The sequence below is a fragment of the Hemibagrus wyckioides genome, linkage group LG16 (genome assembly GCF_019097595.1).
Source record: "Hemibagrus wyckioides isolate EC202008001 linkage group LG16, SWU_Hwy_1.0, whole genome shotgun sequence".
Taxonomy (NCBI): Eukaryota; Metazoa; Chordata; class Actinopteri; order Siluriformes; family Bagridae; genus Hemibagrus; species Hemibagrus wyckioides.
Window position 1 is genome coordinate 12,819,981 of NC_080725.1, and position 27,938 is coordinate 12,847,918.

Below are 27,938 nucleotides of genomic sequence, written 5' to 3' on the forward strand. Positions count from 1 at the left end.
TTCAAAATAACAAGCTTTAATTGAGCAAAACAGTTATCTGGCCTAAAAGCGCCATAAATAAAACTTTATTCTCTCAATTTATAACAAGCCATGTGGCGTGTCCACGGCTGCCTAGCACAGCGCTTAAAACTTTGAGAGTTGCAGTCCTCAGGTCAAAGACCTGTACACACCTCTATACATCTCGAGCCATCTCTGACTCTCCTGGTCTTCACGTTCAGTCCCATTCATTAGAAAAACAAAACAAGTGTGAAAATGCTGTAATAAAGGGGTGGCTGAGCAGCAGGTCTTTCCTTTTTACTCCAAAAACGATTGACAAAAAAAAAAAAGTGATTGTTGGAGGAAAAAGCAAATAAAAACAACAATAAAATAACCAAATACATTTTCAACCTCGCTTGATAAAGCCAGAGCAGCATGCTGTAAATTCTAAGCTGTGAAGTTTGTAATCCCATTTTCCTTCTTCTCTGTGCCATATTAGCTTTAAAAGATGAGCAAAAACTCCAAATGCTAGTGATGATGATACAGATACAGATGATAAAAATGAGAACTAAAGAGAAGTAACAGCTGAAGCAGCCCTGCTTTGGAGGAAGGCTTTGGGGGGGTTAAGAGAAGTCTGTGAAGGGCTCATCTGCCGTCGGCGGGTGTTCGGCTGAGCGTGAGGGAGGCCATGATGCGACTGAAGCGCTCGCACAGCTCCAGGGTGGAGTACGACGGGAGCTTGGGTGGCTCGGTGAAGCTCCTGATCTCTGTGGAGCAGTCGAGCAGCTTGGGGAGGAAATCGGTCAGTTTCTCCTGAAGGTTAGCTGCAAAGACATGAGTGGAATGCGTTTAGATACAGAACAACAATAAACAACAGATAAGTGGACCAAATTCTGTGGTGATGTGGGCTGAGCCGGAATAGTTTGTCGACAAAAGGCTGCTTTTCATTGAATGTAAAACAAAAAAATGACTGAGCTGAGGGGAGTACTCATGTTCATGCTTGGTCAAGAAAAAAAAACTTTCATCTTTAATGCAAATTGGTTTAAGACTGGTAAAGTATGAGTGACTTTTCAGCTTCAAGAAACATGTAGCAATAAATCTGCGATACTGATTTGCAGGACTGAGAGCAGAACACAGTAATGTACTATAAAACTATCATATAAAACAGAATGACAGACAATTTACACACACACAGCAGCATGCTGATTGGCTTGCAGCTCTAAACATCATGATTACTAATTCATTAGCTGTCTCATATAAGCCATGAAAAAACTGAAATGGGTCTCCATGTGTGTTTGTGTCAAACTTTCCAAATATTTCATTTATAACTGAATGATTTTGCAATAAATCTAGAAAAGGAATGTCTGGGTAACTTGAATCAAAACTGCAGTATTATACAGCGTTTTCTTTTCTTTTTCTTTTTTTATTTTATTTATATCCTAGCCTAAATTATATCCCTTTCAAAATTATTTGACTCCCAGGCCTAAAGTATTTCCATTAGGGCTGTCAGAACAAATATCACTGTTCGAATCTTTGTAATATTTACATATATTTATGTCACCTAACATAAATCTTCTGAAATGCATACTTCCTAAGAAAATTACACACAATTTCTATCAGGTAAGAATTTTGCTTTATATAGGAATGTTTCAGGAAAAAAAAAGAGGATAATAACAGTAGTTTTCTCCATATATAACCAACTATTCAAACTTTAGGCTGTTATATGCCATCAAAATTCATGTTTATCATTTCAGTATAAAAATAAAATGTTCTGGGGCTTCAGGCAACTCCACATAAATTCAGTTCGACATATAAAACTTATTTTATGCATAAATTTAAGACAATGTTTGTTCTTATCCCAAATATAGTTTATTAGCTTAAATGTTTAAACAAAAAGGACAAAAGTGTGTCCCAGAGCTAAAAGGGATTTTATGAGACATCTGAAATATAATAAAGCATTAGTGTGACTTCAAACTTGATATCAAACTGCAATAAGGATTTACTCTGAAGCTGACGCAGAATTCTTTCCTTACTTACATATCTACTTTAGAATGTAACATGGAACTAATCTATAATTTTTGACATAATTGTATCTAATAAATATTAATGGATTTATCAGACTTTATAGAATTAAGGAGTGGTTATGCTGAGTCAGTGTCCACTTGCACCCGTGAGTCCATGTGTCACGCTGAGAAGCTATCTTATGTTTTTTTTTTTTTGTAAATAGTTCAGTACACATTAAGTGTCAGCATCTTTATATGTCTTATTTGCAACAACACTTACGCTCCATTTCCTGGCCCAGATATGAACACCAGCGGTTCCTCATGTCCTCTACGGCCACCATGTCCTTCTCCATCTCGTCAAGCAGCAGCAGAGGGATGCACGGCACCACCAGCTCATTCATGATGCTCAGTCCATTGTTCACCTCTAGCTCCTCGCCGCTCTCAAACATGGCCGCTGCGTGCTCGTTCAGCTTCTGCGAAGATCATACATGCACACACGTGCAAGTCATGGTACCCTGTACCATTCAGAGTAAAACTCCTGCCCAAAGTGTTCTCATCTGGCTAGAGATAATATGGAGTGCTTTTTTCCGTTATTGACGCAAAGGCAGACATGCCTGCTGATGCGCTCGTGGCTGCTCTCAAGAGCCCTGCGGCACAAGCAACCTTGTTGACCTTGCAGGACTCTGCTAGTCAACTGCGGAATTAGCGAATAGGCGTGTGTCGCATTAAAGGAAAAAAAAAGAAAAGCAGCACAGTACATTAGCTATGTCAATGTTAGCAGTATTTCCAATTAAAGCAGAGCAGCGGGGGAAATAGTCAGGGCTTGAGCGTGAGCCAGAGCCCCTGCACAGCTCCAAAATGGCGGAGGTGAAACGAGGACAACGGCACGGTAATGTGTTTACACTCGCAGCAGCGTCTGCTTCCTAGTCGCAGCCCGATGATTACATTAGAGCACAATAGCCGTTTAGGGTTACCGGGTGCACACACACAGACACACACACACAGGTCCTAAAGTTCTTAGAAGGAGCACACACTGAGAGAAAGCCACACACGCAAACAGCATGGCCGATAATTATTCGATAAAGCTAACAAAACGGACAGGGAATTCAAACACAATAACCCTCACAATCCTCAGCTGCTTTTAAGCGTGACAGTAAATGCAAGCAAACCTATGACTTATAAGATCACTTTAGATACACACCCTTTTCCAAATGTACAAGCATTATAGTCATTAAAGTGATACAGTTTAAATGAGATCAGAGAGAGAGAGAGAGAGAGAGAGAGAGAGAAAGGGGGGTGGCAGAGGGATTGTCTACAGTTCCCATGGGTCAGCAGCATGATGAGAAAAACGCAAATTAAAACAATATGATTTTTTTTTGGTAGATTTTTTTCTGTCTTTACTCTACTTTGATAGCAGAGCCTCAGAGCTTAAACGCTTTTCGTATCCATTTCACAGAGACTCCATAAAGGCTTTATCAAGCTTTAGCACACATTTAAATTTGTGTGTTCATTTAAAGTGTTCTCTTGCGCTCTCTCTCTCTCTCTCTCTCTCTCTCTCACTCACACACTCACTCACACACACACTTGACTTTTTTAAGCACATCTCATATTCCAGGTTGCCAGGTTGGACGGCACTTTTTGGTTTTGAATTAAAATGAATTGCATCATCCTTCAATTATGTGAGGTAATATAAACTAGGGCAGTGGGTGTGTTAGGCCTGTATGTATGTGTGTGTCTGTTAGTACTGATTAATGGTGATGGCAGGGTTTCAGTGTCGTCTTTGTACCAATAAAATCAGATGATTAATGGATTAATAAATTTAAACAGATTCTTAACCACTTCTAAGTTTTACAAAAAGCGTGATTGAAGTATCTTACACTCCATGTGTCCAAACCATTGTTGAAACATGTACTTCATACGGTGGTTCAGTATTTTATTTGCTTAAACGCTGCCAAATTAGTCAAATTGATGAAAATATGGTCCTATAAGCCTATGCTTGTCATAGCTTAATCTCTGAGAACTCATAATTTAACTTCATATCTAATCATTTTCATGTATTTAAAATGCTACATGAAGTGGAAATGGATGGAAAATATGGAAGATACTGCCCCACACAGCTGTGAGATACATATGGGAGGGGTGATGTGGTTCTGACCTCGGGGGCAAAAGGCTGCGCGGGAGCTGATGCACCCACGCACATGCACACATACACACACACACACACTCACCAGCAGGCACTCTCTGCGATAATGGCCTATGAGCTCTTCGTCAAGCCCTCGGTACGGCCCTTTGGACAGCAGCTCTTTGTTGTACTGATACGAGTACACCAGGTACATCAACGCCTCCACGTAACTGCAGCGGGAAAAAAGATCACAGTGAAGCGTGCAGCTATAATCAACACTTAGACATTAATACATAATTTTATACTGAAATGGACCCTGGTACATTACCGAACACGGTGTGTTATTATTATTATTAATAAACCGTCCCTGACCCGGTTGCATTTAATTGTCATTGCGTCTGTTATGAATAAACCATAATTAAATGTACTAATTAAAAGATTTAAATTTCTCACTAGGCCTCAGCCCTGCACTCGGAAAAAGAAGTGCAGGAACATAAGAGGGGTTACGCTGCCCCCTGGTGGAGATAAAAAGCAACACAGCATGCTTGGGGAAAGTCGGGTCTCTCCGTCGTGTTTACCTTTTCTTCTGAAACAGCTCAAGGCCAATCATTAGGAAGACTGTGGTCTCGCGGAAATTCCTGTAATCCTGATGCCACATCTATTCACACAAAACTACAATCAGCTCACAGACAATAACAAGTTGCAACACAACAGAACAGTATATGATATTACAGGAATTTTTTTATTCTTGCATCTGTAACATGGTTGCGATTACTAAAGACAAGAAATGACACGTCTTCCTGAACTAAGCGAGAAAAAAAAACAAAAAAAACCACAAGAACTGTTTACTCAAAAGTCATTTCGAGTTTATTTGTGAATATTTAAATAACACGAACTTATTTTTTTGCTCTATCACTCCAATGTTAGTCAAATGCACTGCTAAAACTCAATAAGATCAGCGTTCTGAAGTCGTTCTCATTCTAGGCTCAGTTGCCTCAGATGCTCCTCCCACACGTCACAGAACGTCTGATACGCACTGTACACGTATTTGGGCACTGGCTTTAGAATCTTGTAGGCTGCGATCTGACTACTTCTGTGTGTAGAAGCTCTTTTAACAACAGACTGTGTCACAAAGCAGCTAGAAAGAAATCTGGATGCAACTGTGGCAAGGAAAAACTCCCTGAGACAACACGAGACAGAAATCTTGAGCAGAACCAGACTGGACACTGCAAAGTGTGATTTTAATTCGCTACTCTTACACATCTGCATGACATAACGTCAAACAGAGCTGTTTACACGACGTTCAGCCAGAGTACATGGTGAATGAGAGTCTGTGTTGAGCACAGGATAGTTTTGGTGATTACAGCAGCAGTCAAAAATATTTCAGGTGAAATTTGACAAGGAAGTAGGGATAAGACTTTGGAATGAGCTGGTTTTGGGAAGTGCAGATCTTTTGAGTATCCATGGGGCGTGGTTCCACATCAGTATGATGAAGGTGTTTAGTTCAGTGGGTGTTTTTGAGTCAATGAACACTTAATGTTGAATTAAAAAAATGACTGAAATCTAACAACTGCCCTTAGGATGCTTTTCTCTATACAGAAATTGTGATAAAATTCTTGTCAGTGGACATCAGACACAATATTCAGTTCATCATGGCGATGCAACTCTTCTAAGAGCAAATAGATACACGGACAAACAACTAAGCAAAGGCTTAAAGCTGAAAAAGAGTAAATTATTAGAATGCAGTAGAGGGATAATAACAATTTGGGACTACAGTGGTGGGGAAACTGCTGACCTCATACTCCTCCATGTTGACTTCGTCGGGCTTGATGAGCTCGAGCTTGGCGCGCGCCACCTTCATGATGCTCTTACATCTAAAAGAGAAAGCATATCGCCATTAGAGCTCAGTGTGTGCAGCGGGGGTGACTCACCAGCTAATCTGAGAAATGAGACTGTTAGATGGAGAGCTGTGTCCCGAGGCCTCGTGCCTGAGGCTATGAATCATACTTTATTACTGTGAGCAAAATGGAAAACTGCACTCCGGAGCTGTGTGTTTGGGCCCCGCTCGCATAAATCTAATTACGCTCCTCAAAATAGAGGGGGAGGAAATCAATTCGCTTATAAATATGGCTTGTGTGGCACACTTGGCATGGTACAAGCCCACAGGGGGAAGGGAGCGGGCACTGAGGAACAGAAGAGGCAGAGCCATATTTTGGTTTGTGAGTAGATAAAAACAGATGGGCTCGGAGTTTTCTGCCACATCCCGCAGAAAAGTATTTCAAGTGGTCCAGCAAGAAAACAGGCATGCTGTCTCAAGTTATAGCGTTGGTGACTGGAACTGTCTGGATGACGTCATTTAGATATTTAGTCATTATTTTAGTAACTTTTCATAATAATTAAAAAAAAAAAAACAGAAAATAAAGACGTGTGAGACGGTATATGTCTAGAGCGTTGGCTGAGATTTTAATCCAATTTTACACTAAAACTTACAAATACGATTACAGAAACCATTGCAAATTCCTTCAAATTCCCATTCCTTTTATTCAGCTTTAAAATATCTTGCAGTTGCGATTCTATTGCTTAAATGCTCATTCTTTTTAGGTAATGAAACAATGAGAAATGACCAAAGACGGATGCTTGCAGCTTTCCTGTTGGTTGATTTGCTTTAAAAAAGGGGCAGAGAAGACAAACCTGAGTCTGAACTAGTTTTCAATAATAAAGGAAAACTTTGGCTTTTCACACTCTTTCAGACTCAAACTCAACACAAAAACAAGCTCCAGAAATCAGTCTGTGTTTTTGTTTAGTTTTATAAATATAAAATAAAAAAAACCACAATATTGGGCTAATGGTAACATTATTTTGCTTTCATATAGTCGATACAGTCTGGCAAACACAATACATTAATAATATTTAGATTATATGCAGCTTTTTACCTCTCATCAAAGCCGAGGTTTCTGTCTGCGAACTGCATGAGCAGGGTTCTCTCCAGGATCTTCTTGGGCGCATGGTTGTGGATTAAGTAAATGATGATGTGCTGCAGCCGATGGTCATTTTGAGGTGCCGTATCCTCTTGCGCTAACCGTACCAACCGAGTGTATTCGACTTTAAGTGCCTGACGAACAAACAGGAAGAGGAGAGCATATGAACGACACAGGAAGACAAAATAAAAAACAACTAGGTTTATCTGACAGGAAACATTTATCTGTTTTAATTATCATTAACCAAAAGAGAAGAGACTGCATTTTTCAGCCTGATCTAAACTGTGTGGGTGTCATCACACAATGATTGATCAGCAGGTAAGTGGCTAAGTCAGTCTTTTTGTTTTCTGTGACTGAGCCAAGATCGAGCACTCCCAAAATTTTACCACCTGACTGGCGCGTACAATAAGAGATGAATCATGAACATAATGCTAATATACTCTTCTTCCAACACAACATATTTAAATGATTCTTTTTTTGTCTTAGACTTTAATAAAGCAGGTGAAGGTATACATTTCATCATGTACTTATTGGTGGTCCAACTGATGCCTCGTTGATCGAGAAAAAAAAAGAAAAAAAAAAGAAAAAAGCAATGAATGGATGGATATCAGCGATTAGACATCTTTCTTGACAGACTGAAAAACAGATGGCAGCTCTCGCTGGGACGTAAAAACGATCCAGATCACAGCAGCGAGAGTTGTGAGAGTTTGACCGCCGCCGATGATTTATCCGTCAACCGCTATTCCAGCACAGACACCGTCACAGCCCACTGAAACAGACGATTAGCGTCTTAAGAGCTGTCAGTCATCTGACTCACAGTCAAGGTGGCAGTGCCAATCAACAAGACATGTCAAGGCAGGACAGATGTAGGAAAAATCTAGAACAATTTTAAAAAAAGGGGGGGGGGTGCAGGCGACTAAAAGGCAATTAAAATCACGGCTTTAAAACAAACGTCAAGAAATTAACCAAATGCAACATTTAGTGAACGTAGATGTATTGACAGTATACAGCTGAGAAAGAACTGCTGTGCAACAAGCTTGATTGAGAATTTTTCAGGAGAAAAAACAAAGAAGACTAAAAAACTAGAAATATAGCTGCAGACAGCAATCGATGGGGACCAAACACTCCAAACGAGTAGTTTCCAAACAGTTACACAGAATAAAAAAAATTACATTCATGTTTCTTGACATTCAACTAATGCTAAGTGAACTAGATTGGCAGGATGTTGGCTACCACTTTTTACTTCAACTGGACAATGTTATGACGTTCCGTATTTAGATGCATGTGCCAGAAATGGTACGTTAACTGTACTGTACTGGACATGTTCTCAAATTTGTTGTGAAAAGGAAGAAGCGTTGAGGTATACCACCATTTCCACTTTGCTGCCAGACCAGTGGTCAACACATGAAATGCAGAGCATTTACACCCTAGTCTTGAGATGAGTGACTATAGTAGCAGCAAGCGCTGAGAGATTCTTCAATGATTCACTTGTCTTGGAAATAGGACCAGGACAGAAAACTCTGCACTGTCCGTCTAAACAGACCCATCTACAGGAAAAGAGTAACAGCTTATGGTAAGTTTGTCATAATGACTTACAGTTTGGTCTGCATGAGTCCTTTTATGTAGAAGAAGAAGAGGCGGAGGAGTAGGAACATGAAGAATCCAAACAAAAATAATAAAAATTTTAAGCGTCCAGCACTACATGCTTGGGCTTAAAAATCCTAAAAAACAATAAGATTTCAGCATAGACGCCTAACTATATTGTAGCGTACAATTTCACGTTCTGTCCTGGAACCACGTCTACTGGTGCGAAATGACACCAGACTAAGCACTGAGGAAGAAACTTTTAGTTTAGTGTCATACACTGTCAGAAACTCCATCGGAGGAGACTGTGTGGTTTGAGGCATGCATTCGGACTGTTTGGTGCGACCACAGAAAGAAGGTTAGCACAATCACTGCGGTCTTACAGGCACAAATAGTACGAAAAGTACCTTGAAGAAGGCTGCTTCGGGACCAGACTTGTCATACACACTCCTGGCTTTGCCAATAGCCATTATAATACCCTGCATGTCTGGAGTCATCATGGTCTGTCCAAGGAAGGAAACCACGTTAATACCATCCTCAGCAGCCATACAGGGATGCAAAACACTACGAATTCAGTCAGTCAGTGATTTCATCACTACACAAACAAGCACATCCATACCACAGCTAACTTGATGCAACTAAAACTACAGGAAAAGCATGCAGTAACCTAATATCTTCAGTGCCAAATCTAATCAATCTCATGCTGTCTAGTATGAAATTGCAGGCAGGTGAGGTATAAAATCTCTTCATGTGCATCTCTACAAGATATCATGATCAGTACATTCTCTACTTTTTTTTCCCTCTTTCAAACAAAAAATGAGAAGCCACAAAGCACAATGTCCTCCATTTAAAAACTTTGCAGTGATGCAAATGTTACAGCTTTATCTCTAACTGTTACAAAACACTGATTCTGGAGACTCTTTCCATAAATGCTGCACAAGCATCATAGAAACCTTCATCATATCAATGATCATACGTTTCTCTCTTTTTATTCAAACGTGTTTATTGTTAGACTTTGGAAGTTACTACAGAAATGAGAACGAGTGCAGTAATATCAGAATTGAGAATTTAAGAGAACTGGGTTTAAAGTGCGTTTAACACATTTAAGCTTTTCCTGTCGAGTTAGAACTACACTTCAGCCCTGCATAGTTACATGCTACAAAATGTTTCAAACTCAGAAACTTAGTCAGATTAGTTAAAAGAAAGCGTTGGTCTGAGCACATGTCTGCTATACTAAGAAGCACGAGAGTTCCATTAATGCAAACAGGCTGTAAATGATGCAGCTGCTAAACATATCTGGAAAACCCCCACATCACACACAAACACTGTCAGGAACAGCTACCTCGTCATCGTACCCCCCCTCTCGTGACTGAATTACGAAGGTTCCTACGTGAGGGATGGCCACCTCCACCACACGCTGTGGAGCGGCTGCAGTGGAGGCGGAGCCATCCTGTGCCGGGTGAGGGGGAGGGGTTTGCGCAGGGGATGCGTTGGACTCTGCCTGCAGGGACAGAGGTGAGGAAATGGTAGGAGAGGGACAGACAGAACAGAGACAGACGGTGAAAGAAGAACAGCTGGGAAAGATGGAAAATGAGGTCTGACATGAATAAATAAATATATACATAAATAAATAAAAGCCGCTAGGATCCAGGTCACAATATTCATTTACGAAGATTAACATTATACTGCAGCCCTGAGGATAAATGAAAGAAGAATATAACTAGAGAAAAATAATTGTTCTTTCTTGATTTAGCTTATAACACGTTACAGGAACAATTAGAAATGAAAAAGCGCAATAATAGCCAAGTATATACGAAAGTATAACATATTTATTCCACTCCCCAAAGACCTACTTAAAGACTCAATATTCTTTAGAGACGGTACAGAACAAAATGACTTATTATGAAGGACTGAAATGAAAATCCAGGATGGTTATTCAAGCATTAGTATTTGTTTTAAAGAGCTACTCGAGAGACTGCTCCTTGAACTTGAGCAGTCTGTGTCAGGGTTGAGCATTAAGTACTGTCTGTGCTATTTAATGAAAAAATGTTGCATTTCAATTGCCTTTTGTATTTATTATGTCTGAAGCACAAATCCACAGAAAGGAATCCTATACCAGGTCCTTAGTGGAGAAAAATAAGGAAGAAAAAAAAAAAAAAGCAATTGCTTCAAGTACTTGGTGAGAACCATTTTGAAATGTTTTCTCAGAGCAGACATGAGAATCTCATAAGGGCACTAAACTATTCTCAAGATAAAAGTCATTAAACATTTAAAGCACGTTAGTTAAAGGTGGTTTGCTCTCTGTGATCAAAAAAACAAAAACAAAGCTCTTGTATGTATCTTAAGGGATTTCGAGACCTCTATAATTGGAATATTGCTGTACACAGGGACACAAGTGTTTTGTCGGCAACAAGCTACCTACCTATTACTGATCTTAAGTTTTCTGATAAATTTACTTTCTCAAGCTGAACGGTTCATTTTATAGATTGAACTAATTAAAAGTATATGTCTTTGCGCTGAAATTCATTAGAAATTCATGTGTGAGTATTTCATTATACATAATATCATATCCTGAAATTGGGAGTTATGGGGCAAATAAATAAGGAAGTAAAGTAAGTAAAAACTCAGGAGAATGTTATGTTTGATAAAAAATTTTAGCAACGCAATAAAGTAACACCTGAGCTGTCTGTAAAATATAGCAACTGATTTGATCTGAGAAATAAGACACTGAGAAATAAGACAGCCTTTAATACCCCAATGTACACACTTACTTCCCTGTCAAACTAATCTAACAGTGTGTCCCAGCAGGTTCGCTGAGTTCATTAGAAAAAGAGAGAAAACGAACTAAATGGCCCCAGAGGAACTGACCCAGACACCACTTGTCTGGTTTCTCAGTGTGTGTGTGTGTGTTTTCTTACAGCGTAAAGCAGAGTCTCGGGATTCTTCTCATCCAGTTCAGCTGCAGCTTTGTTGATGGCTCTCTCTGTGTCCTCCTGCAGGTGTTTAGAGTCGTCCGTGGGCGACGGCTGCTCCATGTAGTCCGGGTCCTGCTGGCAAGCTGAGTGCGCACGCACACACACACACACACACACACACACAGTCAGCAGCTCATTAGGACACTCCAACTCTCTCTGCAATATATGAAGAATCTCTGGAGGGGTTTCCGTCCACCTGTTTGCATATTGCTATTCAAATTCACTGCATTTACGACCAAAAACAGAAAAACTAGAACACCAATTTTTCTTACTTGGCTTGTCAGAATCCTCTATTACTACTGATCTATCTTTTTGGAAATGGTTTTTATGCAGTTGTGCGTTTTCCCACAGCAGTGTTAAACATTTAGGTCTGAATGATTAGAAGTTGATGAAACAGCTGATCTGCTTGAAGTGCAGCTTAAAATCACGGGTTTATATAAATGTGCTTGTTCTAATACATTATCATTTCCATAGCAACACACAGGACTTGGTATATGAAGTCTGGTATACTTGACACCACACCGTTGTTGATTATTATGGTGATAAATGCTGTTGACATAAACAGCACATATTCATTTTTGAAAGCTTAAACAACTCTGAATTTTGTAAATCCAATTGTGTTGACACGAGGGGCAGTTGCAACACTAGTTAAATATAAGTTGATGTCACTGATCAGGGAGATCAGATTATGCCACAGGCAGGCAATGTTTGTCTAGCTTTCGTAATGCTAACACCTCCAGGTAAGAGATAAAAATAACTGTTCAGATAAGTTACATGTTTCCACATGATGGCTGTGTGGAAACGTTCTGCACGGCTGCTACTCTGATCTCTCACTCCATACTTGTGTGTTTATATGTACGTGTGTGTTGAAGGCTGACCCGTGTTCTCAGCTGGGCTCGTCTCGGTGCTCATGGGACGGGGAGACGCAGCGGCAGTGGCGGCTGCGGCTGCGGCCATGGCCAGTTTCTCCTGCTGGGCCTTCCTGGCCTGCATGGCGTCCCACTCCTCCAGCTCACGCTCGAAATGCTGGTTGTCCTCCTTCACATACTCCTTCAGATCTGGAGGCAGCTTATCTAAGCCCCTTAGCACCTGGCCCGTCTCCTTATCAAACTCCTCTGAAGTGTGTACACACACACACACACAAGAAAGGCTTTTGTTCACACACTCAGCCAATATCAACATCTTAGGCCTTCTGCTTCCCAGATGTAGAAGCACAAAACCAAACATTCTCAAGGATACAGACTATTACGCATTTTTGAAAACATCTCATTATTAAAGAATGAAATTTTGTATTTCAATTTTTTATAATGATTTACATCTGTGCTTCATGTGTCTGTTTTTTGTTACACATATTTGTTTTTTATTTTTGTACAAGACTATAAAAAGATTCAAGTTCAAAGTGGAAACTTATTTTCATGAACATAACCTCTATCACTGTGCGTCATGCTTTGAGAAGCAGGTCCTGTGGGTTTAATGATAGCAGAGTGCAATGGGAAAAACAGAGATTCCGGTTTTCCATGATGGTGATCTCTACGGGTGTCCCAAAAATCCATCATCATAAAAACCGGCGAAACAAAAGCTTTAATTATTTAACTTAATTTAGATGCAATATCAATTCAAACATGCATGGTTTTTCTCAGTCAAACTGCATCCTAAAAAAAGCAAGTGGGTGTGATATCAGACAGTGTGAGGAAACAAAACACTAAAACTGAAAGGTTTCCGAGTGAGACGGACACCGGTAGGCTACAATAGCCTCAAAGCTCATGAAGAAAAAAAAAGTGGACACTGTGTGTGTACACTAAAGAGCTATATGAATAATAATAGTGTTATAAAAAGCTCTTCCTATACAAGTGCACACTAAGAAAAAAAGATCATTAGATTATTACATTAAGTGCCTGTAGGCTTTTGTGAAACTACCTTGGACAAGGAAGGACTTCTTGTCGTTGATGTACATTAGGCAGTAAGCGCTGGCGTTGCGGTAGCCTCCAAACGAGTCCCTCACCAGCTCCTCCCACGATGACTTGGTTACAGAGATGTCATTGTATTTCATCCAGCAGCTGTGTTGGGGGTCGTAGATGTATGCCCAGTAGTGGCCCGCATTTGCCTGGCCCTCATGCACCAGGACAGCATGCAGCCGGTATGGCACCTGAAACATGGGGCAAAAAGTCATCACAAATAATCTGGACTGATGTGAATGCCAAATTAGTGTGTATATAACATAAAGTGATAGTTTGCCCTTTAAACATTTGGTGGTGTGCTGTTATGAGAAAAATAATCAACAACATGGTGGGAGTCTGTTACCACTCCGAAGTTGATTATAGTGATAATAGTGCTCTTAAACCAGCGCAGTTACTGCAAACTAATATTGATTTATTAAAAAATAATAATCACCTGCATCATCGTTTTGTCTGAGTACATGAGCTCAATGGTTCTGTGGATTCTGGATATACTCCCTTGAAGATCTGGAAAAACACATATACAGTGTAAAACTAGACAGGACATGTATGGACAGTGTGTGTAGGTGTGTGTGCTGTTTGTAAATCTCTGCACCTCTAGTGTCATTCTCCACTTCGCTCCTCCAGCGGTGCAGGCAGCCCTCCAGCACATGCAGCTCCTCCTCTGTGATGTGGCGGGGTGCTGGGTGCATGGGCAGGTCGGGGGGCACACGTGACTGCGTGAAGGGCTTGTGTATGGGCACACGCTGCTGCTGCGGTTGCGGCTGAGGCTGAGGAGAAGCCCCGGAGCTGTCTGGAGGGGCTGAAGGGCCCTGCTCCGTCACACTGCGGCGAAATAAAGTGCATTACAAATTACAATCCACATCAACACACTGATTATAGCCTGACAGAGAGCAACACAAACTATCAAAATCCTAGTTTAATTTATTGAGCAAGACAAAAAATCATGATCAAATTGATGCTGATGGAACGAATCAGGATATTGTGTACACATGTATCAACCACCTTGATGCAGGAGGCACCAGTGCTGTTGTGCCACCGGGTGGTGCTGATGTGTCAAAGTCCTCTATGGGTGAAGTGCACACAGGCTTGCTGGAGGCGAACTCCATGGCGTATTGAAGAACATCTGCCAGAGGAAACCTCTTAGGACCAGAGCCATAACTGAGATACCTGAAACAGTGCAACAGAATGTTCTGGTGAATACTCATTGCATACACACAGGGGAAAAGAGAGAAAGAGTATGTGTGTGTGTGTGTGTGTGTGTGTGTGTGTGTGTGTGTGTAAGAGAGTGAGAGAGAGAAAGAGAGAGAGAGAGAGAGAGAGAGAGAGAGAGAGAGGGAAAATAGAGAGAGGAAACAGAAAGAAAGACAACAAACGAGAGAGAGAGAGAGAGAGAGAGAGAGAGAGAATGTGTGTGTGTGTCATCCAAATTTCAAGATCTATAAATATAAGCGAAACAAATGACACTGTTGTGAGGTCTGCCACAGCGACAGCTCGTCTCTGCTTAGACATGCACCACGCTTTCCTGCCATATTGCTTTACAAATATTTACAATGTCACAGCTTTCAATTACCCTTCTGAAAACATGAGATGTCTGACACACACAGCCCAATCCACCGTTTCGAATTTACACTCACAGAGAACTAGAGTTACTTCAACACTGTGTGATTCTTCAACATTGTAGATTCGTGTCCTACATTTTACTCCCCAAGGAAGACCGCTGTTTTTATCCTCACCTCTCGAGCCGCTGCTGGAGGACGGTCAGGTGCTCCTTCAGTCTTCTGATCTCCTCCCGCTTGATCCGTGTGATTTCACGATTTTTGTCCATATATCTGAGCAGAGGGGGGATTCTCCAATTAAACAATTTTCATATCCCAGTGTCTGCTACACATGAGAAACAGGGGATGCGAGGAGCACTCACCTGTCCATGTAGAGCATCGGGGGGAACTCCAGCTTGTTGTGGATCTTCTCAGGTCGACCCAAAGCCTGGTTAAACTCAAACCGTGACAGCTCAAAAGTCAAAACTGGGGGAAGTTCAGTAAACCAGTGCTAAGGAATAAAAAAGCAAAAATAGCATTATGGTTGGGCTTTTTTTTTAGCGAATACTTTTACATCCTGCTGTTAATAAAAATGGCTTCAAGGGAAGAGACTCTATTGTGCACGTACACTGTACAGACCAGCACATTTAAACAGAATGCTTACCTCCTGTCCAGATTTGGCACAATTTTCTGCAGAATGCAGAGACTCAATCTCACCCTCCACCATAGCAGCCTCCAAACACTCGTGCAGGTCTTTGAAACCGTTCACCTGTAGTGGGTACTGTCCGAACATCTCTGTGTTCTCAAACTTCTTTCCTGAAGTAAAACAACATACATGCAGCCCTTAAAGACGACTCATACCTTGATCGACCCACATGCAATACTTCCCTGACCAGCAGTTTCACCAAAAGACATTCCAAAATTGGCTTTTTATAGACTCTTATTTGTGTAGTCATCTATCCCTTGTTTTTGCTACAATCTTAAATTTAATCCGTCTGAAGGTCAATCCCACCTCAAGGATGAATGGAGGCCTTCAGAGCTCATTAGCACACACAGGACAAAAGCTCTCCACTGACCACGACTCATAATCCCTCACCTTCAAGGACACCTACAGCCAGGAAGCGACCATAAAACAGCTCCACCATCGGGTTCTTTGGCTTCTCACCCTCTCTGTAAAGAGAACAAAGGAACTGCAGTGAGGAAATCAGCTGCACTTGGGTGAGTGTTAACCCTGTCGTCCCGTGGGTCATGTTCGGTGCTTATTCAGTGGAACTAATCGAAGTCATGCAGTTAAATGCAGCCCATTTATCATCATAGTGCTCAGCTAATGCCTAGCATACATAATAGGTAAAAGGTCATAGGTCATTTTGATTGATGAGGGTGTGAGGTATGCAAGAAAAGAGCAGAAAAGTCAGCTATTTGTCATAAAACGTGAAGGTCTTGTTCTACAGCAGATGTGTGCTGAAGCCTACCTGTCTTCCTCTGCCTTCATCTGGAATGCGTCCTCCAGCCAGTCTAGCAGTTTGTGCGTAAACTCACTTACATCCTGCTGTTAACAGAGACACACACACACACACACACACAAAATCACATTCACAATGTCATAAAAGAGCTACAGGGCTTTTTACACACAGGTCACGCAAACACCAGCAGAACAGCAGCAATCAATGCCCACTTATCACCACTAATGACTTCCAAGTGTTAATATACATATTAACGTACAAGAGCCAGATACAATATGGTGTTTTAGGCCACAGAATATCTACCAGAAGGTCTGCTATCAACATACGAGGCAGTCTAGACAGTCAAAAACTTCAGCCGTGAAACAAACCTGCTGCGACTCGCTGGATTTAAAGGCATCCTTGAGGATCTCCACAGCCTTGGACGGGTCGACGTATTTCCTCCTGGATCCCACCATCAAGGAGAAGAGATTCCTCAGCTCCTGCATGAAGGGAAGATTCCTGTGCTCCTGAACATACAGAGGATAAACATTTAAATTAATTTACATATATGCACTGTACACACACCTACACTGGATATACGTTTTAAGCTTAATTATGTACTTCAATCCTATATATTTATCCTGTTAAAAGGTACGGATAATCATTTTAAATCGGCAGTGAGGTACCAAAATGAAAATGCACAAAGTAAAAATTTCATCTAAATTTATAGTAGAGACTGAAGGTGAATTTCAGGAAATGTTGGGCTGCATCAGTGTTTTTGAATTTGGTTGCTAATTTGCTCTATAATTTGTTTTGTGTAAATAAGACATTTGCTTATCTGTCAAAGTGAAGATACAGTGATACAGTGATTTATGGTGAAAAAGTCAACAACAAATCCCTCCATCTCTGTTTAGTGAACTGTGTTGATCTACAGGGCCGTTTAACCAGTATTGATATGTTTTACAGATTAACTACCCTTTCCAATTTCTTCATATTGGCACAAATTATTCGAAAAAGCTGGTGAGAACTCTGGAGATTGACGATGTGAAGGACTGGAAGAGGAGGAAACCAAGAGTTAGTGCTATCATCATATGACTGAACATAGTTAAAAAATATTACTGTTACTGTCTGTAATTTAGAGAGAAGCCATCAGGTTTACTTTGCATGGCTGGTTACTGTGCACTTAAAATGGGGAATTTCTCTCACATATTAGGCCAATAAGTGTTCATTACTTCAACAGCCAAACAGGATGTGCAAACTTTTGATACCATCAATATACACGAAACAGTAGTTCAATATTAATCATAAAAATTCTGAAAGCTGAAGCCGAGATGTGAGACAGAAGATTGCATTTTGATGCGCATGCTCAGAAGGGAAGCAACGGAACATTTCGGACACTTCTTGCATCCAATGACTCTCCCCCTCCTCTTCTGAGTGCTATTTGTCATGCTAACAGATTACAGCCTAAACCCAGCGTGTGCTTTTCCACCAGCCTTCGTAAAGCAAGAGAGAAATCGAGTGCAGGACTGAATCCTACTAGGCATGGTGGTCTAGTGGCTGTGGAAGCTGCTTAGAACAGATTAGACATAGTGTTAAAGCTAGAGAATAAATAAAGCTTGAAAATATTCTTCCTACAGTTCATGATGGTAACCAGGCCACTAGGATGAAACTGGGGCACTGCAAGACTTTTACCAAAGGTCACTGGGATGTAATATAAGCCGGTGTGTGTGTGTGTGTGTGTGTGTAGAAGTAATACAGGCGGGTTGTTGTGCGAGTGTGCTCATGATGATCACCTTCTGGTTTCGGGGTAAATCCTGGACTCGGGTAGGAGGAGAGTAGTTCAGCACAAGTCTCTGGAACTCCAGCAGGTTAAACAAGGACTGGAAAAATAAAACACACAGAAAATGTTACAATTTCTTTTTTCTAAAACTATTTTTCTATAAATTAAAAAAAAAAGAGTCCAGATAGTTGTGCCCCACATTTCACTCCAGAGGCTGTGTAAATTTAAAGTCACTAATAATAGTCATTCATTTCTTAATGATTAGTTGCTTTTTGTGATAGAAGTACATTATGGTAAAAAGTATGACAAAAGTAACAGCACCCTATAAATGGAGAAAGTGTTGATGTGGCGCATTTATACTGTTTAGTCACAATTCTGTCGTTTTTAGCTCTCTGAGAGCTTTGCCTAATAAAGAGTTCGTGGGTGTTGATAAATATAAATGCAATGTGCTGTAATTTTGGGGCACTTTCGGAAAATTGTTTGGCATTGTTTACATATCCCAACTGAAACACATGCTGTGTTTAATACCTAAAGGTCTAGCCTGTGGAACTGTTAGACAACAATGTGGTGGAGATGGGATACATTAGACTGTTGTGCAGGTTAAGTGATTAAAGCTTGTTTTGTTTTGACTCTTGAGCAAGAGGCCTGACTGAATTATTAATTTACAAGCATGCACAGCCTAGAATGTCAATAACACTCCCTGTAGCCTTCAAATGTGCTTTGGCTTCTTCAGGAGTCTGATTACACATGGCAGGCAAACAGCATGTGACTGTGTATCCAGTAACCCAAACACATATCACTCCATGGCTTGTGTTTTACTGAGGGCCAGTGAAAATGAACATACAGCACAGCACTACTGATTTATTTGGCACAATCAGGCATATTGTGGTTTAATTAACGTTAACCACAATATGCCCTCTGATATCGGTCTACTCTGAGAAATGACTTCATAGAGATTTACAGAACTATTAAAATCAATTTAATTTTATAGACACTGATATCCCATTATCCTATAACTAACATGTTATTTATAATTTCTATAAATTATTTTTATAGAAAATAGTTGTGTAATGTACATAAATTTCATATTTAGGATTCATAATGGTGACAGTATAAATCTAGGGCATGGGGTCAGCAGAAGAGCAACTGAAGGTTTGTAGTGCCTTAAGTACCTAAATTTGGCGAATGATTTTGAAGTCACAACCTTCTGGTCACTACACCAACCCTATTCTAATCTACATGTGGAGTGTCTGTAATGTCACCTTAAAAAAGCCTTAATAAAAACTGATTAAATCAGAAAGCTGTGCTGAACAGTGAGACCTGGGCACAATGGTGCTCACTTGTATGACGGCGCTGAACCAGCAGGTGTTGCCCACATTCTTCAGGCCAACGGGGCAGTTACCCTGCCGCTTCCTGTCATGAGGGTTGGGCGAGTCGCTCCACACCTCTGTGTGTGTGCGCTTCAGGCTGGCTTTGTTCTCCGCTATACTCGCCTCCAACACCCTGAGACAAAAAAACACCACCCAGTTTCATTACAGTCCTTAAAACAATGACATTCTCTCTCTCTCTCACACACACAATGATAATAATAATAATGATCTGAGGACAGTCTGAGTTTTTTGTTGAGGTGTGTGTTGCACCTGCTGATTGCCTGCTCCTCGTCTGTAATGCCTGTCTCTCTGAAAGCCCTGTTGGACTCCTCCAGGCTGAGCGCAATGGCTCTCTGAAGGTCATCTTTATCGTCTCCGGTCAGATCAATCACATCTGAAACACAAGCGTCACGCCACTTCTTTTCTTCACTTTGAACTCCCACAGTGATGTAAATACAATGTACAGATCTCGACCACAGTCACATTTACACCACCATCCAGCTTTAAGAGGCTCATACAGCATGTGGGAATGATTACCAGGTCTGGCTCTTCACACATGCCAAGAGATCGGATATTCGTTTTCATGTATTCATGAGCCATATTTAAGAGAAGTGACACCATTAAATACTTTCAGTTAATATATGCAGCACAGAATGTTAACCATTTATCATCCAAGTATGTGCACGTCATCACTGTCCACATGAACAATAGCTACATAATTCAAATTAAATGAGCCATAAGAAAGATGGCGACTAACCCTAGTGCATCTTTTATGCTTTTTTTAATCAGTGTACCTTCATACCCGGATCAGGTGGAAATACATACTCGTGTCAGCCTGGCTGCCCACGCTGATGTATCTGTCGTTGCCGATCTGTGAGGTTTGATAGTAGGTGGCTTCATCCTGTTGAGGGACTTTGGCATTCTTCTCTGTAAGAAAGGCTATGGCCTCAGCTATGTCACCATTGCTGACCTGGGAACAGAACCAGACCATGAAAAATGACTTTGAGGTAGCAGTGTCACACTTGCACCAAAATGGTTTGATTTAGGTTGCTTATGTTAAGTTAGTTATGGGCCTGTTGCTGTGTCACAGTGGCTGAATCCGACTAAAATATATAGAAAAAGCTTTGGTAAAATAACAGGATAAAGGTAAAATAAGATCTGCATCTTCTGTTCTATTGACTTGAAGTGACAAGGGAAAATGGGGGAAATACTTTCTATAGCTGTTAAAAACAGGAACCAACTTGTTTAGTAGATTAACACGTCGATATCTGCGATATAAAAAAAATTACATAATGTTATATAGTAAACAAAAACATGGGCTAACTTTTAAATAAAACAATTACAGGTGTCCTGTTATTGGAAAAAGAATGAAACTCTATCCTGGAAAAAGTAACTCCGCTTTGTGTCAGATCACCTGTCTTTGAGAATTTTTCTATAAAAACATGTAGAGTGAGGCTCTGTACCTGTAAGGCCTGCTGTAATAGCTGAACATCTGTAGTTCCAGTAACTTCCCTCAGCTGATTCAGTAATGTCTGCTGATGCTGTAGAAAGAAACACACACACACCTCCGCTTTAATTCATAGCGAGCGAGCGAGCGAGAGAGAGAGAGAGAGAGACAGTAAATATACATATAAAATCACATTTCCTATGTGTCATTTGGGAAAAGGCTAGCTAAGTAGGTGGCATAATTGTGTTACAAGTCAATCTGGAACAGCGTAAGGTCAGCTGTCTTTTAAAGTTCTTATTATATCTAGAACTACTGTTACTGTAACTATACTAACGTATAACCACGATCGTGATAATCTAATAAACCTACATACAAAAGACAATAAGTGCAATATGAAAAACTTAAAGTCGCAGTCAGTGATTAGTCACTTCTAAAAAAAAAAAAAAACAAAAAACAAAAAAAACATCCCAAACACACGCATGCTCAAACAGAGACCAAAGTTCCTCTTTCTAAGCAGACAGTGACAAGAACAACAACAAAAACTGCTGACCCCAGCTTTAATTCTTACACAAGCCTTTCACAAGGCCTTAAGAAGAAAGTTCATGAAGTGACGAGCCTTAAAAGTGACGAGCCTTAAAAGTGACGAGCCAAAACCATATCTGTGTCATTACGGCTATGTGAGCTTGACGTAACTGAAGACTGGTCTGGAGTTTGTTTGCTTAATTTTTTTTTTCACAGATCATGTGCTCAAGTCCTCACCAGAGCCTTATAGAGAAACAGCAATAAATAACTTATAGGCAATAAAGGCAATAAAGGCAAACTTTCTCCATGATAAAGATAAAGACTAATGATAATACTAATAAGAAGAAAAAGAAGAAGAAAAATCAGGTAGGGTTTAAAAAAAGAGAGACCAGTTTCATGTTATAATTGAGTCACATCTCACTTCTCAAACCAGCTGTTTCTGAGCCATCTGTCTAATTTTAATGAAATGTCATATGATGATATGACGAAGCTGTCAAGCAAGTGTCATCGAAATTTTCATTGTTTCTCCTGCTGCTACATCCTTGTGAGTGTGTTCATGTATTAACCGCGTGTTTTATGTGGTTTATATATTGATACATTGACACAGAATCAGCAGCAAGGCGCACGCCATTGTTCACACACTCAAATGCATAGCTTATGTACATCTGGAGGATTAAAAGAAACATCTACCCAAAGGCAGGCTGACGCTAAAACATCTGAGGTTTTTTATTACTACTATTACTACTGACTTTCTGCTGTCAGTGTAAGAGTTGTCATGATCTGGGTCTCAAATGGAAAACACTGACCTTCCATTCAGTATATAATATCTAGAAAATCCAGGAGACTAGTAGGTAAAACAGAACTTTCAGTATGTAAGAAGAGCAGTTTTAAGACAATTCAGTAGACAGTAAATGTAATAAGAAACCTGGATAGTGTTGGCAATCAATAGCCGTCTAGAACAGAAATGAGTCCAAAAGATGACAGGATACACATCTTACAATATGCATAATTTAAACCAAGCGTAATTCAGCCTTTACAGTAAACCTACTGGAATTACTGCAGCACCTTTAATATCCCATATTTAGTGGAGGTAAAAGACTAACATGATGGCCCATGAGCTCTCAGCTCAGTTCTTCTCGAACTACAGATAAGGAGTAACTTTACTGTAAAAAGTAAAAGCAAATAAATTACAGATTTGATTATCTGTTCGACAGATAAATCGACAACGCGCTTACTACAGACAGGAAAGGGCTCCACTATAATAAGGACACACTAAGAGTGGGATTTGTTTCTAGTCTCACGAGTCGATTCTGATTCAGAGACTCAAGATGGGTTATCTTCTCGGTTCTGGATAACCATGAATTATAACTGGTGGTGTAACAAATCCCTTTTCTTTTCGTCTGAACACAAAGTCATGCGATTAACCCGCTTGTGCTCATATCTACTGAAACACCAGCATTGCTGTTTTTAACTTGATTTTTTTCTGCATTATGCAAATGACACCGCATCAGGCAAACTTTCCCTTCTTGTCTACAGGACACGGCATCTCCACTAAACCTTCAAACAGTGTCCACTCTGATCGAGCTGCTCTGCTGCTCTCACACGATACGACTCACTGACTTTCCCAATATGCAGAACAGCATTTCACAACAGTGATTTGTTGAGCAGCAGCAATGCCAAAAAACCCAGACCTCAGATGACACTGAGCACAATAACAAAACACGTCCTGTCTGTTTTAAATGGTTTAAAGAGCTATCAGGGAAGGACTTCGATCTGGAATGCGTGTAATGCGTAGTTTTATATTAGGTCAGAGATTTTAGTGGGGTTTTTTTTTCTTTTTAAATGTCTTCATATGACCACGGTCAAAGGAACGCAGAGCTAAAAACTCACTGATGAATCACTGCACTTGTCCCAATACTTACATTAGGCACTAAATGTGTTTGTACTTTTGAGTGTATAGCAAAAGAGTACACAAATACTGGGGCATACTAACACACCATTTGACAGAAGAGACGGTTCCTGCCTAGTTTCAAACACCGTCACCATAAACAAATTCCTTGCTGCATTTCAGCATTGCTCCGTTCACTATTCCTTACAAAATGTAAGTAAATTTTGGTATAATTAAATTTACCATGCCCTTGATTTATTTTCCCCACATTTCTGCAATGTTTGCAGATTGAAGGTGCGAAATTCTCCCTCACCAAGAAGATTCACACAGATTCACACTCTGAAAACAGTATAGTACAAACATTTGGAGCATGCACACACACACCCCAGTGTGGGCCATGGTCCATGACACAAAACAACATGTGCAAAAAGCTCTATCACATGACAATACTGTACACACCCCAACCAAAACACACACACGTTACAGTACATTTATTTTCAACACTGACATGCACGTGCAAGAGAGATAAGGGTGTAGTAAAGGCATTATAAATGGGCTATAAATGTAGGTGTTGCATAATCAGTGTGTTTTAAATCTCCTGCAGGGTAAATTACACAGCAAGTAAAAAAACCACTCAAATGCAACATCTAAGAGTAAAAGTAATAAAATTTTAAAGAAGTATGCTAATCGATATGAACCACTGGCGTTACGTGGCTAGCAACTCGTTTCTAGGCGTGTCACGCAGCCCATGTCAACATTAGCTCCGTGGCTAACTGACTAGCTGACATTTTAAGCTAGCGTAGACATAACGCAACACAATTGACGCAGGAATTTTTCAGGGGAAAAAAATATTAAAATAAATAAACCCCCCTACAAGCCGTGTGCAAATAAATAGCTATTCGAGAGTAAGTGAAGCTAGCTAGTTTACTAGCTAGGTATGCTAATGCTAACTTTCCCAGACTGGCGCATAGCAAAACATTCAGCGCACCAGCCCTTACCTTCTGAGAGTGCTGCTGGAGGACATTCTGCTCCACGGTCATGGCCGCTCCAGATTGTAAATGAAATGAGTTCACGAATAAAAAAAACCCGCGTGGAAGAGAAATTCCTAAGTTAAATAATAGTTAGTTAAAACGTCCCCCCGCTAAGCAGCGCAGCAGCGGGCGCCATGGGAAGCGCAGGCATGGGATTGAAAAAGAGTAGCGTCGTTTTTTTCCCTACCCGCATTCAAAACATCCCGCCTTCACCACTCGGATTGGCTAACAGGATACATTTTAATGATTAAGCCAATCAAAATCCAGCGGACTTACAACGATGGCCAATCAAAGTGCAGTATGTGAGATTTGTACGAATACGGGTGGGGAAAACAAACGCAGAAGAAGAGACGCTTCGTTTATACTGGAGTTGTGTTTCTATTAGTTGGGTCTGGTTCAGTTTCACTTAGACCACAGTAATAGAATATTATTACGTTATTCAGCTGTTATGATGATGATGATGTTGATGATGACGATTACGATCATTATTTTTATTGTAAGAAAAAAGATTATTTAAAATAAAAAACAGATTTAACGTGAAATGTTGTACATTTATCGAACCCGTCTCTTTTTATTTCCAAGTAAATACAGATGAACTGAAACTGAAACTTTGGAGGCTGGAAGCTGTTCTTGGAGGATTAAGTCATTAACAAAAAAAGAAAAAAAAAAGGAGAACTGAAACCTGAGCTACTAAATATAATAGTTCCGACCCTGCCCTTCCTGTCAGATAAAATTAGACTAAACAAGTTATATTATTTATTTATTTATTATATTAATTAACAGAAGTAATGCACAGAATTAAAGTGCACTTATGTGTTTTAATATATATATATATATATATATATATATATATATATATATATATATTAATATATACAGGAGGGGGAGGGGAAGAGGGGCGTTGTCATGGTTACATTGTGCCGTTAGTCATGAAGACAGCCTTAGATTTCCAAAGTGTCGGAAATTAGAAGTGATTCAGTAATATAATGTGTCGGAGGTGTAGTCTCACTCTAACCTGTCTCATGTATTCAGAACAACATCATCTTCAGTGTGTTTAGTTGAGTGAGTGTGTGTTTAGTTGTGTGAGAGTGTGTTTAGTTGTGTGAGAGTGTGTTTAGTTGTGTGAGAGTGTGTTTAGTTGTGTGAGTGTGTTTAGTTGTGTGAGAGTGTGTTTAGTTGTGTGAGTGTGTTTAGTTGTGTGAGAGTGTGTTTAGCTGTGTGAGTGTGTGTTTAGTTGTGTGAGTGTGTGTTTAGTTGTGTGAGTGTGTTTAGTTGTGTGAGAGTGTGTTTAGTTGTGTGAGTGTGTGTTTAGTTGTGTGAGAGTGTGTTTAGCTGTGTGAGTGTGTGTTTAGTTGTGTGAGTGTGTTTAGTTGTGTGAGTGTGTGTTCAGTTGTGTGTGTGTTTAGTTGTGTGAGTGTGTTTAGCTGTGTGAGTGTGTGTTTAGTTGAGTGAGTGTGTGTTTAGCTGTGTGAGTGTGTGTTTAGCTGTGTGAGTGTGTGTTTAGTTGAGTGAGTGTGTGTTTAGCTGTGTGAGTGTGTGTTTAGCTGTGTGAGTGTGTGTTTAGTTGTGTGAGTGTGTGTTTAGTTGTGTGAGAGTGTGTTTAGTTGTGTGAGTGTGTGTTTAGTTGTGTGAGTGTGTGTTTAGTTGTGTGAGTGTGTGTTTAGTTGTGTGAGTGTGTGTTTAGTTGTGTGAGTGTGTGTTTAGTTGTGTGAGAGTGTGTTTAGTTGTGTGAGTGTGTGTTTAGTTGTGTGAGAGTGTGTTTAGCTGTGTGAGTGTGTGTTTAGTTGTGTGAGTGTGTGTTTAGTTGTGTGAGTGTGTTTAGCTGTGTGAGTGTGTGTTTAGCTGTGTGAGTGTGTGTTTAGTTGTGTGAGTGTGTGTTTAGTTGTGTGAGAGTGTGTTTAGTTGTGTGAGTGTGTGTTTAGTTGTGTGAGAGTGTGTTTAGCTGTGTGAGTGTGTGTTTAGTTGTGTGAGTGTGTGTTTAGTTGTGTGAGTGTGTTTAGTTGTGTGAGTGTGTGTTCAGTTGTGTGTGTGTTTAGTTGTGTGAGTGTGTTTAGCTGTGTGAGTGTGTGTTTAGTTGAGTGAGTGTGTGTTTAGCTGTGTGAGTGTGTGTTTAGCTGTGTGAGTGTGTGTTTAGTTGAGTGAGTGTGTGTTTAGCTGTGTGAGTGTGTTTAGCTGTGTGAGTGTGTGTTTAGCTGTGTGAGTGTGTGTTTAGCTGTGTGAGTGTGTTTAGCTGTGTGAGTGTGTTTAGCTGTGTGAGTGTGTGTTTAGTTGAGTGAGTGTGTGTTTAGCTGTGTGAGTGTGTGTTTAGCTGTGTGAGTGTGTTTAGTTGAGTGAGTGTGTGCTTAGCTGTGTGTGTGTTTAGCTGTGTGAGTGTGTTTAGCTGTGTGAGTGTGTGTTTAGTTGAGTGAGTGTGTGTCTAGCTGTGTGAGTGTGTTTAGCTGTGTGAGTGTGTGTTTAGCTGTGTGAGTGTGTGTTTAGCTGTGTGAGTGTGTTTAGCTGTGTGAGTGTGTTTAGCTGTGTGAGTGTGTGTTTAGCTGTGTGAGTGTGTTTAGCTGTGTGAGTGTGTTTAGCTGTGTGAGTGTGTGCTTAGCTGTGTGTGTGTTTAGCTGTGTGAGTGTGTTTAGCTGTGTGAGTGTGTGTTTAGTTGAGTGAGTGTGTGTTTAGCTGTGTGAGTGTGTTTAGCTGTGTGAGTGTGTGTTTAGCTGTGTGAGTGTGTTTAGCTGTGTGAGTGTGTGTTTAGCTGTGTGTGTGTGTTTAGCTGTGTGAGTGTGTTTAGCTGTGTGAGTGTGTGTTTAGTTGAGTGAGTGTGTGTTTAGCTGTGTGAGTGTGTGTTTAGCTGTGTGTGTGTTTAGTTGAGTGAGTGTGTGTTTAGTTGAGTGAGTGTGTGTTTAGCTGTGTGAGTGTGTGTTTAGTTGAGTGAGTGTGTGTTTAGTTGAGTGAGTGTGTGTTTAGTTGAGTGAGTGTGTGTTTAGTTGTGTGAGTATGTGTTTAGTTGAGTGAGTGTGTGTTTAGTTGTTTGAGTGTGTGTTTAGTTGTGTGAGTGTGTGTTTAGTTGTATGAGTGTGTGTTTAGTTGAGTGAGTGTGTGTTTAGTTGAGTGAGTGTGTGTTTAGCTGTGTGAGTGTGTGTTTAGTTGTTTGAGTGTGTGTTTAGTTGTGTGAGTGTGTGTTTAGTTGTATGAGTGTGTGTTTAGTTGAGTGAGTGTGTGTTTAGTTGAGTGAGTGTGTGTTTAGCTGTGTGAGTGTGTGTTTAGTTGAGTGAGTGTGTGTTTAGCTGTGTGAGTGTGTGTTTAGTTGAGTGAGTGTGTGTTCAGTTGTATGAGTGTGTT

The 27,938-nt window shown here is 40.4% G+C and overlaps 1 protein-coding gene across 3 annotated transcripts; it reads right to left on the reverse strand.

The window, feature by feature from the left end:
- Positions 1-24,774, reverse strand: usp25 (ubiquitin specific peptidase 25). Of its 3 annotated transcripts, none has more exons than XM_058411877.1 (26): positions 24,579-24,774; positions 21,187-21,264; positions 20,549-20,693; positions 19,994-20,117; positions 19,694-19,856; positions 18,367-18,453; positions 16,963-17,100; positions 16,604-16,677; positions 16,228-16,301; positions 15,796-15,947; positions 15,515-15,642; positions 15,330-15,425; positions 14,599-14,763; positions 14,189-14,418; positions 14,030-14,100; positions 13,556-13,784; positions 12,517-12,753; positions 11,582-11,721; positions 10,006-10,164; positions 9,071-9,166; positions 7,035-7,213; positions 5,897-5,975; positions 4,680-4,759; positions 4,208-4,331; positions 2,260-2,452; positions 1-800 (listed from the first exon to the last, which is right to left on the reverse strand). In XM_058411877.1, exons 1-26 carry the CDS (start codon positions 24,618-24,620, stop codon positions 622-624), a joined length of 3,462 nt encoding a protein of 1,153 aa, XP_058267860.1. In that variant the 5' UTR covers positions 24,621-24,774; the 3' UTR covers positions 1-621. The 3 variants fall into 3 exon arrangements, with proteins under 3 accessions (XP_058267860.1, XP_058267859.1, XP_058267861.1); XM_058411876.1 differs by having other exon boundaries at positions 16,604-16,680; XM_058411878.1 differs by lacking the exons at positions 9,071-9,166; positions 10,006-10,164 and having other exon boundaries at positions 16,604-16,680; positions 24,579-24,773.
- Positions 24,775-27,938: the final 3,164 nt, after the last annotated feature.